Raw genomic sequence first — 12,153 nt, forward strand, 5'->3', positions numbered from 1 at the left:
CCCACTGTGATACTGTAACATTATGCCCCCCATGTCCCACTGTGATACTGTAACATTATGCCCCCCATGTCCCACTGTGATACTGTAACATTATGCCCCCCATGTCCCACTGCGATACTGTAACATTATGCCCCCCATGTCCCACTGCGATACTGTAACATTATGCCCCCCATGTCCCACTGTGATACTGTAACATTATGCCCCCCATGTCCCACTGCGATACTGTAACATTATGCCCCCATGTCCCACTGCGATACTGTTAACATTATGCCCCCCATGTCCCACTGCGATACTGTAACATTATGCCCCCATGTCCCACTGCGATACTGTAACATTATGCCCCCCATGTCCCACTGTGATACTGTAACATTATGCCCCCCATGTCCCACTGCGATACTGTAACATTATGCCCCCCATGTCCAACTGCAATACTGTAACATTATGCCCCCCAAAAATGTTTTACCTGACACTGACCAGCTGATCTGGACATTTCTGACAAATTGTAAATAGCTCTCTAAGGTATGTAATGACTGACATGACAAGAAGAACTGCTGATGCACTACCCAATTTAGAAATGTCACCTTGTGCATTCTACTATCGCAGGTTTCAAGAGTATGTTGAAAGCCTGACTGAGTTCCAAAAAAAAAGAAAAGGACCCCACCGTTTGGGAAACACTGTGTTAAGAGACCATGTCAAAGCAGCTGATTACAGTGGTAAGTCAGGGAGGAGCAGACAGGACAGGAGGGGGCTGGTCTGGGGGATTGCACATGTCACCCCATTGAGCTTCCTCATAACTGCAGTTTTGGACAACCGGTGGAACTAATTCCTCCCCAGGGGGTCAGGGAGCCGGATTCCACAGTGACTCGTCGTTCCGGGGGGGCGGGGCCTATCCTGAGGCATGGCAGACAGCTGCTCTGCCTGGCAGGGACCGCAGCGATGACATCACGCCCTGGGATCATTTAAAGAGGGCCGATGAGCTGGGGAGCGAGCTCGTAGTGGACAGACCAGCATCAACAAAGCACCGTGAGGGTTGCATTAGTGTTTTCAAGAGCTCCAGAGAGAAGAGTCGAATTCCCCCCTGCCACTACGTACAACAACCTGCTCCCTGAGCCGACCCACCCCTGATTACCCCTCTGGGATATGACCTACTAGCCCCTGTTCTTGCAATGCTGAGGCATTGCCCCATACCCCTTTTCGCATCTTCCGGATCCCGAAAGAAGATGCCCAAGGCCTCTGGGAAAGAGAAGGCCCCCCTGGCAACACCGGAGAGCCAGGCCCTGGACATAGTGGCAGACCCAAAGGTGGTGGTCAAGGTGGCTAAGGAGCCACCACTGCCCCCGCAGAAAGTGCTCCGGCTCTTCAGCATCAACATCATCACTCAGGGGCTGCCCTTCTGTCGCAGACGGGTGAGTGCTGCCGGGCTTGGTCCCAAGGTGTGTTAAGGGGGGTTGGGGTAGGCCAGATGCTTACCGACATGAGTGAGGAATCTCGCCTGTCACCCACATAATGTCAAGGGTTCACTCCGCACCCTGCTGGCTCATATGTGAGACGGGACTGACGAAAGCAAGACTGTCTGCGGACTAGTGCAACTGTGATTCTGTTTTAGCGTCAAGGTCTCTTCCCAGTTTCCTCTCTTCTGTTGAATTGCACGTTGTCAGTCTCTCTGTTGTTGTGTTTGTAGTTAATCAAGGTGACAGTTTTTGTCTCCATCTGTCAGAGGCTGTTTGTTTTTCCTCTTTTTGTTTCTGCTCTGGTGGCTTTTTTCTTTTGTTTTTGAAATGTTCAACAAGAGTCTTGTTTCTTCCCTGGGTTGTATATTGTCAAAGTGAAACGCAGTGGAGGCCGTCTCAAAAATAGTTCTGACCTCTAACCCACAAGCCTTCTCAACGTGGATATAAACACTGTATAAACACTGTACCTACTACATCTCTTCCCACTTCAGTCAACAGTCATTTGTTACCTGCACTGTTGTGTCTCGTCTTGTTTCATTAAATCAAGATGGAAAGATAACAGCGATAGTCAGTGTTGGCACTTGTCCTTGACCGTAAATGCAGTGACAGGTTTTATTCTTGACAAAGTGTTTCATAATATGAAAACTATATTGCCAACACGTGAATGAGCGCAATAGCTTGTCAGTTTGGTAGAATACCCGATTCCCCAAGGACTTTTACTAAGGGCTTTGTCACAATTACATTGTACCATGTTGTGTAATGCTAACAAATGCACACTACCCAATCCTTAATCATGTGCCTACTTCAGCAAATAACTTTCAACCAATTTATTTGTATTTAAGTATTTGGTTTCTCTCTAAAATACGGTTTTATGCTACCGTGTGTCGTGGGTAGACTGCTGGGCGCAACAATGCTCTTGTTGACGCAGTCATGTGCCCGGGCAGCCTCGCCCAAAGAGCCGTTCAGGACTCCTACATGTGACCTTAAAAAGGCTGCATGGTATCTCTCTATTTATAGGTTATGTTTAGGAGACGGTGACCAAATGTATTGATCGCAGGGATAAACACCTGGCAGCTTCTGTAGTCCAAGGAAATATCGGTTGTCGACGTTTCAAGAACGTAAAGTTGAACGTTTTACAGGGACAAGTGCATAAAAGACACGGGCTCTGGATGTCCTCTCCCTTCAGTCGTCTTTTATTGCTGACGTGTTTCAGTGATGTCATCCGATTAATGGGAGACGTGCTGCTAGATAGGAGGGGGGCTAGTGACGGCCAGGACAGTTCAATGGTATCGGACGCGATGGAACGTTACACCTCGACAACTGGCCTGCGGCTTTACTCCTTATGCTCAGCAACCTAAGTCCAGCATCCTTACACGTACACACTTTTTATATGTGTGTGTGTGTGTGTGTGGCGCACTGCGGCAACAAGTGGAGAAGGCTGACCAAGGCTTTGACTGCCATGTTGAGCTGTTATCCTGCCAAATTGAATTGCGGCCCACGCAACCTTTTTTCTAGTTGTTTCCCCTGTAAGGAATCAGACGTACCACAGCTTTTGTACCCCCTGTCTGTAAGGAATCAGACGTACCACAGCTTTTGTACCCCCTGTCTGTAAGGAATCAGACGTACCACAGCTTTTGTACCCCCTGTCTGTAAGGAATCAGACGTACCACAGCTTTTGTACCCCCTGTCTGTAAGGAATCAGACGTACCACAGCTTTTGTACCCCCTGTCTGTAAGGAATCAGACGTACCACAGCTTTTGTACCCCCTGTCTGTAAGGAATCAGACGTACCACAGCTTTTGTACCCCCTGTCTGTAAGGAATCAGATGTACCACAGCTTTTGTACCCCCTGTCTGTGACGTGGGAAATGTTGGCAGCCCTTGATGGGCAATTTGCACTTTTGTGACATTGTACTGATGTGAACCCTTAAAAAAAACTTCATCACTTTGGGGAATTGAATTGACTACCGCTAACAGCATTGATATTTTCTTGTCAAATAAGACTGGCACCTCCAATGTTTGAGTGTTGGCTACATCATAGTAAAAATGCCTTGGAGCTTAGACGAAGGGCTCTTTTTTTATAGGGGTTGCTGAGGGAAGGATGGGAGAGGACATGAAAGATTGAGAGAATATAATTGTCCTCTTTCCACCTCCGCAGCTTTCACAGAGGGAGTTGAGGGACAGAGTGAAGGATGGAGAGAGAATGAGGAGAGGACACAGCTAAAACAGTAACTGAGGAGACTGCAGCCCGCTCGCTCGCTCGCTCTCCCTGCGCCCCCTCTCGCTCGCTCGCTCTCCCCCCCCCCCTCTCGCTCGCTCTCCCCGCCCCCCCTCTCGCTCGCTCTCCCCGCCCCCCCTCTCGCTCGCTCTCCCCGCCCCCCCTCTCGCTCGCTCGCTCTCCCCGCCCCCCCTCTCGCTCGCTCGCTCTCCCCGCCCTCCCTCTCGCTCGCTCGCTCTCCCCGCCCCCCCTCTCTCTCGCTCGCTCGCTCTCCCCGCCCCCCTCTCTCGCTCGCTCGCTCGCTCTCCCTGCCCCCTCTCTCTCGCTCGCTCGCTCTCCCCGCCCCCCTCTCTCTCTCTCCCCGCTCGCTCGCTCGCTCTCCCCACCCCCTCTCTCTCGCTCGCTCGCTCTCCCCGCCCCCCCTCTCTCTCGCTCGCTCTCCCCGCCCCCCCTCTCTCGCTCGCTCGCTCGCTCCCCCCCCCCTCTCGCTCGCTCGCCCCACATTTTGTCTCCCCCATTCTCCCACTCTCTGCCCGCTCCATCTACCTCGCTCCCCCTGCCTCTTGCTCTCCCGCTGTATCTTGTTCTCCCCCTCTCTCTCTCTCTTCTGTCTGAGATCAAAGCCAGCCACTGGGTAAAACAGCTCCGAGACAAAGGGATCAGAATGGTAATTTGTCCTTCATTAGCGCTGTTTACGCGCTAGCTGCAGGTTCAAAAGCTAAGCCGAAAGGGATCTAAGGGGGTGGCTAGGCAGGATAATATCCACTATGCTCAGTCTTTCCTGGCCACAGAGTCAGAATTAAAGAGATGTTTCTCTTTGTAAGTGTTTCGCTCACTGTCCAATGGGATTCAAGTGGTACTCATAATAATCACCATAATCATTTTTTGCAAGGTAAAACAGACTGTTTACATTCCTCTGTTACACTGCATGACTAACAAAAAGGAAGACCAAACTAGGTTCACAGTCAACGCACACGTCACAAAGCAGGATGAGCAACTGTCCAGGCATACGATGGCTATAGCCCTTTAACCTGTTAAACTCAGTGGTTGTTTAGGACCCGGTACTCTAGCCCTTTAACCTGTTAAACTCAGTGGTTGTTTAGGACCCGGTACTATAGCCCTTTAACCTGTTAAACTCAGTGGTTGTTTAGGACCCGGTACTCTAGCCCTTTAACCTGTTAAACTCAGTGGTTGTTTAGGACCCGGTACTCTAGCCCTTTAACCTGTTAAACTCAGTGGTTGTTTAGGACCCGTAAACTCAGTGGTTGAGCCCTTTAACCTGTTAAACTCAGTGGTTGTTTTGGACCCGGCTTTAACCTGTTAAAACTCTTTAACCTGAGCCCTTTAACCTGTTAAACTCAGTGGTTGTTTTGGACCCGGTACTCTAGCCCTTTAACCTGTTAAACTCAGTGGTTGTTTAGGACCCGGTACTCTAGCCCTTTAACCTGTTAAACTCAGTGGTTGTTTAGGACCCGGTACTCTAGTCCTTTAAAAGGCTGTTTGTGAGGTGATTCTCCCCAAGAACTTCATGAAAGCGAAATGTCTTGACCTCCATCCAGTGTTAATTTGTACCGTGTACTGTTTCAGATGTGTTGTGGGCTGTAAAATGGTGTTGAGAGTGTTATAACTGTAAATAAGGTGTCCCACTGGGTCCCTTCTGTGTTCGCTCATTCTCTTGCTCCCTCCCTCTTTCTAGTTCATGCCTCCCTTCATTCCTTACCTCCCTCTCCTTTGGTAAGGAATGTTCTGTGCCCTGTTTTCTACAACTGCTAGGGAAACTCAGCCTTGACGCTAATTAGGATTTAATCGTTTGAGCTGAAGGTGAAATACACCTTTTGGTACCAACCAGACCTAGGCCTCCAGGGGAGCATGAAACGAGACACCCCTGGCACAGGGAACCAAACACGGGAAGAATAAAGTTAGTTAAGCCCCCACCTCTGGCAGCCTCTGGATGGTAATTGGTTTATATATATATTTATTTTAAATGTAGGATTATGGCACTGTTGCCGGTCGAGCTTAATCCCTGGCTTCCCGTGGCGAGAGTGCAGTTTCCCCCTCCAAAAGCAGAGCAGCGCCCTCGGCATGCCGACCCCTCCATCAGGGGATCTTTGCCTTCCCTCTCTACCTCTTTCACGCTCTCCCACTAACTAAAACACTGCAGAATACAGGTGTTCTATCAGCAACTTGCACACATTCCCCCAGTAAGATTAACTTTGTATGAAAAGACAAAATGGGCCCTTACAGGCTTCCCTTTTGTTCTTTAGTGGGTCGTGTTCAAGAACAAGTAAGTACCTTTTGTTTTTGAGTCTTTGTCACTGTGTTAAAATGGTACCTTGCGAGGAGAGAGTTCCAGGCCCCGAACTGAAAAACAGTCTAAACTTTGCCACTGGCTGCCTTCTGGAAGAACGTTGTCTCAGTAGACCAAACCAAACCGTAGCTAGGTCCCCCATGCCCAGTTGTGGGGCTGCCCTTGCTGTTGTGCCACGCAGACTCCATCAGACTCTACTGTGGAGGCAGCAGCTGGCTGCAGTGAATGGAATTGCTGGTATTTCTCTTGTCTTTATGGGACGTTAGAACTTAAGTCCCCGGAGATTCTGCTTTCAAGAGAGTTCATTCCTCAGAGTCCCAGGAGCTTTCACAAGACATTTCTGTCATTTCTAATGCGACAGTGTTGCTGCTGAGATAATTGCAGAAAAGTTTAGTTATTTTAACAAAACTGTTAAGTTAATAAACTTATTTAACTGAATACATTATCATATGTTCCATAGTACGGAGCGATTTAGTGATTTGAGGTAGTTTGATTATTTAAAAAAATAATCATGGATTACGGTTTCGATTATACATTAAATGCATTATGGATTATTGACAGAAAATATATATTTTTTTGGGGGGGGGATCCCGAAGTCAATCATTATGAACATTCAATTGCAAAAACATAGAGACGATGGAATATTTTCAGTCGGGTCAATAGAGAAATAGGAAATGACTATGAAATAATCAAATGTATAAGTTTTTTATTTTATGACTTGATTTTTTTTTTAAATTCCTTAAAGTAATCATCTCATCTCTGCTCAGGGAATAGCAGCCAGCCAGACCATCTAACGTTATCTCTGCTCAGGGAATAGCAGCCAGCCAGACCATCTAACGTTATCTCTGCTCAGGGAATAGCAGCCAGCCAGACCATCTAACGTTATCTCTGCTCAGGGAATAGCAGCCAGCCAGACCATCTAACGTTATCTCTGCTCAGGGAATAGCAGCCAGCCAGACCATCTAACGTTATCTCTGCTCAGGGAATAGCAGCCAGCCAGACCATCTAACGTTATCTCGGTGCTCCCCATACGGATCTTCAGTCATCCTATTCAGCTAGGCTAGCCTGACAAAATCATTTTCCTGCTTCTTCAAAGTAGATGAGACATACATGCACAAACGGTCTCTATCCCTCTCGTTGTTGTGTACATTCCTCTCTCATGCGTTCCGTGTGTATCTAACCTAACGTAGCATGCGTAAAATTCTTTGTCCAAGCCGGAAAGAACAGGTGCAATGGATGTTCTTGACTATTTCTTGAACTGCATTGTTGTTTAAGAGCTTAAGTAAGAGTTTCACGGCAAGGTCGTATGTAATTCAACTAAGATTAATTGTAGTTAATTACCAGGTTTCTGCACTGAACTAGGTTGAATATTTCTTAATGCAAACTACAACTCCCCTTCAGGCCAGGATTTCTGTCGAGAATAATTGGATTTCTCTCGGCGCGTTGGGCTCACACACAACTCCTGAATGGAATTCAAGCAATTGAACTGACATCGGTCAATTAGTTGTTTTAATAAACCCACCCAAAAGAAAACGAAATCTTGGTTAATCGCTCAGCAATAATGTTACATAACATTTGTCTCCTGAAATGTAGGCACACAAGCTTAAATACGGTCCTTGTCTGAGGACATCTCCAGGATCTTTTGTATCGTCCTTCAACACTGTCAATCTCCTGATATAAATAGCATAGAGACTTGGCTTGAGTTTCCAATTCAAATGTGCCAACAGGTTACGCAAACCTCGTTTGCCAGGCTCAGAAAAGGTATCCAGCTGCTGATGGTTATCGGGGAATTAGACTTACACGGCTTTGCATTTGAGACTTGGCGTTACTTTCCTGGCTCATCCTGCTGCCATGCCGTTTTGAGTAAGATGATCTGGACCTGCCCATTACAGCTATGTGTCCTGTCCCCTGCCATCAGCCAGGGCCATCAGCTGCTTGGACTTTCGCTCAGTATAGGCGACAACTTTCCCTAGAGACTCTGATATCAAGTGCAAAGTGGATGAGCTAATAGCTAGATCTCAAAAGCCACGGAAGGAAACACTTTGCTTATTTTGCCCGTTATCCATCCCTTCTTTGCCTTCAAAGTAGTTTTGTATAGCCTCACAGGGACATGTCAGCTGTTGCGGATTTAGCCGTTAATCAGCCAAGTATCTAGTATAAAACAAGATGTTGTAATTTTGTTTGTAAGGCGTCTGTGTGTGTGAAGCAGGGCGACGTGACACTCTTGGTAGGTGCGGCCTATGATGCATGCTGCAAGCCAGGCGCAGATTGCAACCTCGCTGTCATGTCTTCGGTCACATTTCAAAAACATTTCCATTTCCAAGAGTGTTGGATAAAAGGGATATGAGATGGCACCAATTTTAGGCTGTTAAATTCAACTTCGCCCGCGTGCTGTTTGTGTACTGTATATGCCCTTGCGTGCTTACTGCTTAGCACTACTCTGTGTCATTCATCATACTTTCATACAAGTTATTTGCAGAGAAAGCACAAGAAAAGTTTGCACCTTTATGCCGAGGAAGAGATGTTGAGAAAAGCCCACACCAGGCCTTAGAGATCAGTGCACGGCCAGTTGACTCCCTTAACTCCCTCACGCTCCTCCCAAGACTCCAATCTCTGCAGTGGATTATTTCTCAAATCCATCTTCTAGTAAACACATTGACCAACTTCTTGCCGGTCGGGCCCAGCCATGTGTTAAGGTGCCTGCGGCGGGCGGTTCAGATAAGACCTTTTGGATTTGAGGAGCTTCACCTTGTACTCATTTGGTGCTACATAGATCAAAACGGGACTCGCAATCCCTCGACTCTGCATCATGGCTCACCGAAGCAATCGTCTCCTCGCCGCATCGCTTTAGCGGCCCTGTTCACGTTATTGCAATTGACAGCAAGGTGTCCTTGCAGGAGAGATGTTGTTCAAATGGAGGGCCTGGAGAAGCACTGAATATGGTCCATTTGCTGATGCAATAGACTGCAATATGACAGGGCTTATGCTGGAATAATAAAGCACGCTACATTACCACTCCAAGACCTGAGTTCTGGCTTTCTTTTTGGATTAATTATTACGTATTTAGCGATTTGTTTCTATTGTGTCAGTATTGTGTCACGCTTCAAAATGATGACCTTTTAAAAATGTAGCCTGCCACTGGGGACCGCATTCACAACTTCACGCTCTCCCCACACACTAGAAATCCAAGGTCCCTCTGACTAATCGCCTGTCTATTCCCTACCAAGTAGAATAGGTTACAGAGTATTGAACAGACCCGTAGGCTTGTTTTTACTCTGTACCCTGCTGGGCTGTGACACAGCTTTGAGCAGAGGATGAAACACAGACTCCCAGAGAGCGGTGTTGCTCTCACAGGGGAGCCGCCTGTTATGTCCCTTCAATGGGCCTCGTGGTGTAAGACATGCCCTGCCACTGGGCAGTCGGTCCGTTGTATCTGCAGTCTCTCCCGACAAGTTCACCAGAGATAAGTGCTATCTGGGAGCTCTTTATGGCACCCTCGCCCACTTCTAATCCTTCATTGTCCATCTGGTCATTTTTCTATTACAGATTATACTCTTAAGGCTTTTGTTCATCACCCTCCAGCTCTAAATGCACTTTTTCCCATTATCAGTAGACAATCCGGTCTTTGCTCACAAACTGACCGTAAGTCCCCATCACCAACTAAGTGTTGCATTGCGATGGATACCCATAGCATTCTGGCTGCGCATCACAACTATCTGTCCTGCTGCTCCTTTACTCTCTATTAATAGAACCCACATAAGAAGAGCTCCTCTCTGCTGTTATGGCTCAGCTTCTGAGAGAAACCCACAACACTTTCGCCTCAGACGTACTGACCTCCCATTCAGTTGAAAGCCAAGGAAGAAGTGATGGCGAAATGATGTCAAATCATGTCAAAAGGATTTGTGGGGCGTGGACTCATGGGGCGTTCCCCTGGTGTTAGCCGTCTCGCTAGCTAGCCTCCCTCACTAGCGCATTCCTCCCTTCCCACACCTTGGCGTATTTGACCATATCTGTAATATCTATATGGGCTGCCACATTCATCTCTGGATTTGTGACCTGGACAGCTGATGCCCGGCCCCGTTCAACCCCCGCTCTCTCTCCTGAGGCAAGGACCAGAGCTCTGCTCCCTCACTCCTGGGAGAGGTGCTGGGATTCCATTGCCCTTGGGCTCCAAATAACACTGAAGGGGGGTGGAAGGGAGGAAGGCATCTGCTCCATGCTATTCTAGGCAGACCAATTCCAGGGCAGAGAGCGGGAGAGGGCCAGCCAGCAGTTCGGCCCAACCAAGCTGTTCTGTCCCCCACTAAGAAAATGAAGAGGCAAGGATTCGGTGGCCAGGGAGGGCGGTCATTTTTCGGGTTTCTGATTTATAGCAGCAGTCTTATCGAATCATCTGCCATCATCACTACCTCTTGACCTGATTTTGTTTGATTTCATCTGATCTAATCAACCAATATACTCACAACGAATCATGGTAAACAAACACTGTTCCTTATCAGTCAATGTTCATCAGTGTACTGGAAAACATTGACTTGTTTCCGAGTACTTCAACATAAATTAGCCTGGTCATCATTGATGACACGGCGATCTCTCTCGCATGCATATCTTGTCTCGACACGCATGCATGTCGAGACACTGTAGCGTTTAAAGGTGAATATGAGTTCTCTCTCTAAACGCTGTATGCTGTACGTGACGCAGTGTTACCAAGACCTGCTCAGTCGGCTCACGACCGACTGGCTCAGGTCATACTTTAGTCCCTTCCCACCTGCAGCAGGGCTGCCTGGAGGCACTGACATTTCCCACGGCAGACGGGGGCAAGAGGGGTTAACAAGAGGCGTTCCCCTCCCTCAGGAATGCGTCACGGGGCCTAAGCATCGCCATGTTCCCCAACCGTAGAGAAACTGAAGTTGGGGTGGCAGCTTTTAAAACCCCTCCACACGCACTCAGATACACACTGCTCTGCTTCTCAGTTGTTGTGTCTGGTGTACAGTACCTCAAGGTCTACTCACATGACTGAGAGTCATCATTACCAACAACTACATCCAATAAGTAAGCCTGAGGTTAAACAAGACTGCGTTGTCGTAGCCTGTTTTCTCCTTGCTGCTTCACTAACGATTTGTTTGGGAGTCTGTTTTTGAAGTGAGTCAGAGGCGTAGTGTATCGGGGCCCCTGCTCCTTACCTGTGATCTGGTATTGCTAAGCACTTGTGTCAGGAGCCACACGGGGCCAAGCTGCTCTAGGAGTTTTGTGATATCTGGGTGTTGTTTGTGCCGGCGTCTCTAAGCTGCCAGCCTGAGAGCAGAGTGGCTAAGCTACCCTGTTACCTCTTCCACCAAAACTGGACTGTTTATTTTCAATTAACGGTTTCCAAGGAACGGGTGCTATGCTTCTCACTGGGCCCCTCGCGCCACAGCTCTCACTCTAACAGTATGTGTGTGTATATCAAGTGGGGCAAAAAAGTATTTAGTCAGCCACCAATTGTGCAAGTTCTCCCACTTAAAAAGAGGAGAGAGGCCTGTAATTTTCATCATAAGTACAACTATGACAGGCAAAATGAGAAAAAAAATCCATAAAATCACATTGTAGGGTTTAAGAGGCTCCTCTGTCCTCCACTCGTTACCTGTATTAATGGCACCTGTTTGAACTTGTTATCAGTATAAAAGACACCTGTCCACAACCTCAAACCGTCACACTCCAAACTCCACTATGGCGAAGACCAAAGAGCTGTCAAAGGACACCAGAAACAAAATTGTAGACCTGCACCAGGCTGGGAAGACTGAATCTGCAATAGGTAAGCAGCTTGGTTTGAAGAAATCAACTGTGGGAGCAATTATTAGGAAATGGAAGACGGTCCTGTAGCTCAGTTGGTAGAGCATGGCGCTTGTAACGCCAGGGCATATATTATTATTATTATTATTAAGACATACAAGACCACTGATAATCTCCCTTGATCTGGGGCTCCACGCAAGATCTCACCCCGTGGGGTCAAAATGATCACAAGAACGGTGAGCAAAAATCCCAGAACCACACTGGGGGACCTAGTGAATGACCTGCAGAGAGCTGGGACCAAAGTAACAAAGCCTACCATCAGTAACACACTACGCCGCCAGGGACTCAACTCATCGTGTTTGGAGGACAAAGAATGCTGAGTTGCATCCAAAGAACACCATACCTACTG

General features: G+C 47.8%; 1 protein-coding gene across 2 annotated transcripts in view; it reads left to right on the forward strand.

The window, feature by feature from the left end:
• Window positions 1-981: 981 nt before the first annotated feature.
• The window catches only part of LOC118370721 (F-box/WD repeat-containing protein 7-like), a 104,258-nt gene continuing 93,086 nt past the window's right edge, over window positions 982-12,153 (forward strand). For both annotated transcript variants that reach the window (XM_052486709.1, XM_052486710.1), the window contains exon 1: window positions 982-1,406. In XM_052486709.1, the coding sequence (XP_052342669.1) occupies window positions 1,167-1,406 (240 nt within the window). In that variant the 5' untranslated portion in view covers window positions 982-1,166. The remainder of the gene's footprint in view (window positions 1,407-12,153) is intronic.

Source organism: Oncorhynchus keta, chromosome 29, assembly GCF_023373465.1.
Source record: "Oncorhynchus keta strain PuntledgeMale-10-30-2019 chromosome 29, Oket_V2, whole genome shotgun sequence".
Taxonomy (NCBI): domain Eukaryota; kingdom Metazoa; phylum Chordata; class Actinopteri; order Salmoniformes; family Salmonidae; genus Oncorhynchus; species Oncorhynchus keta.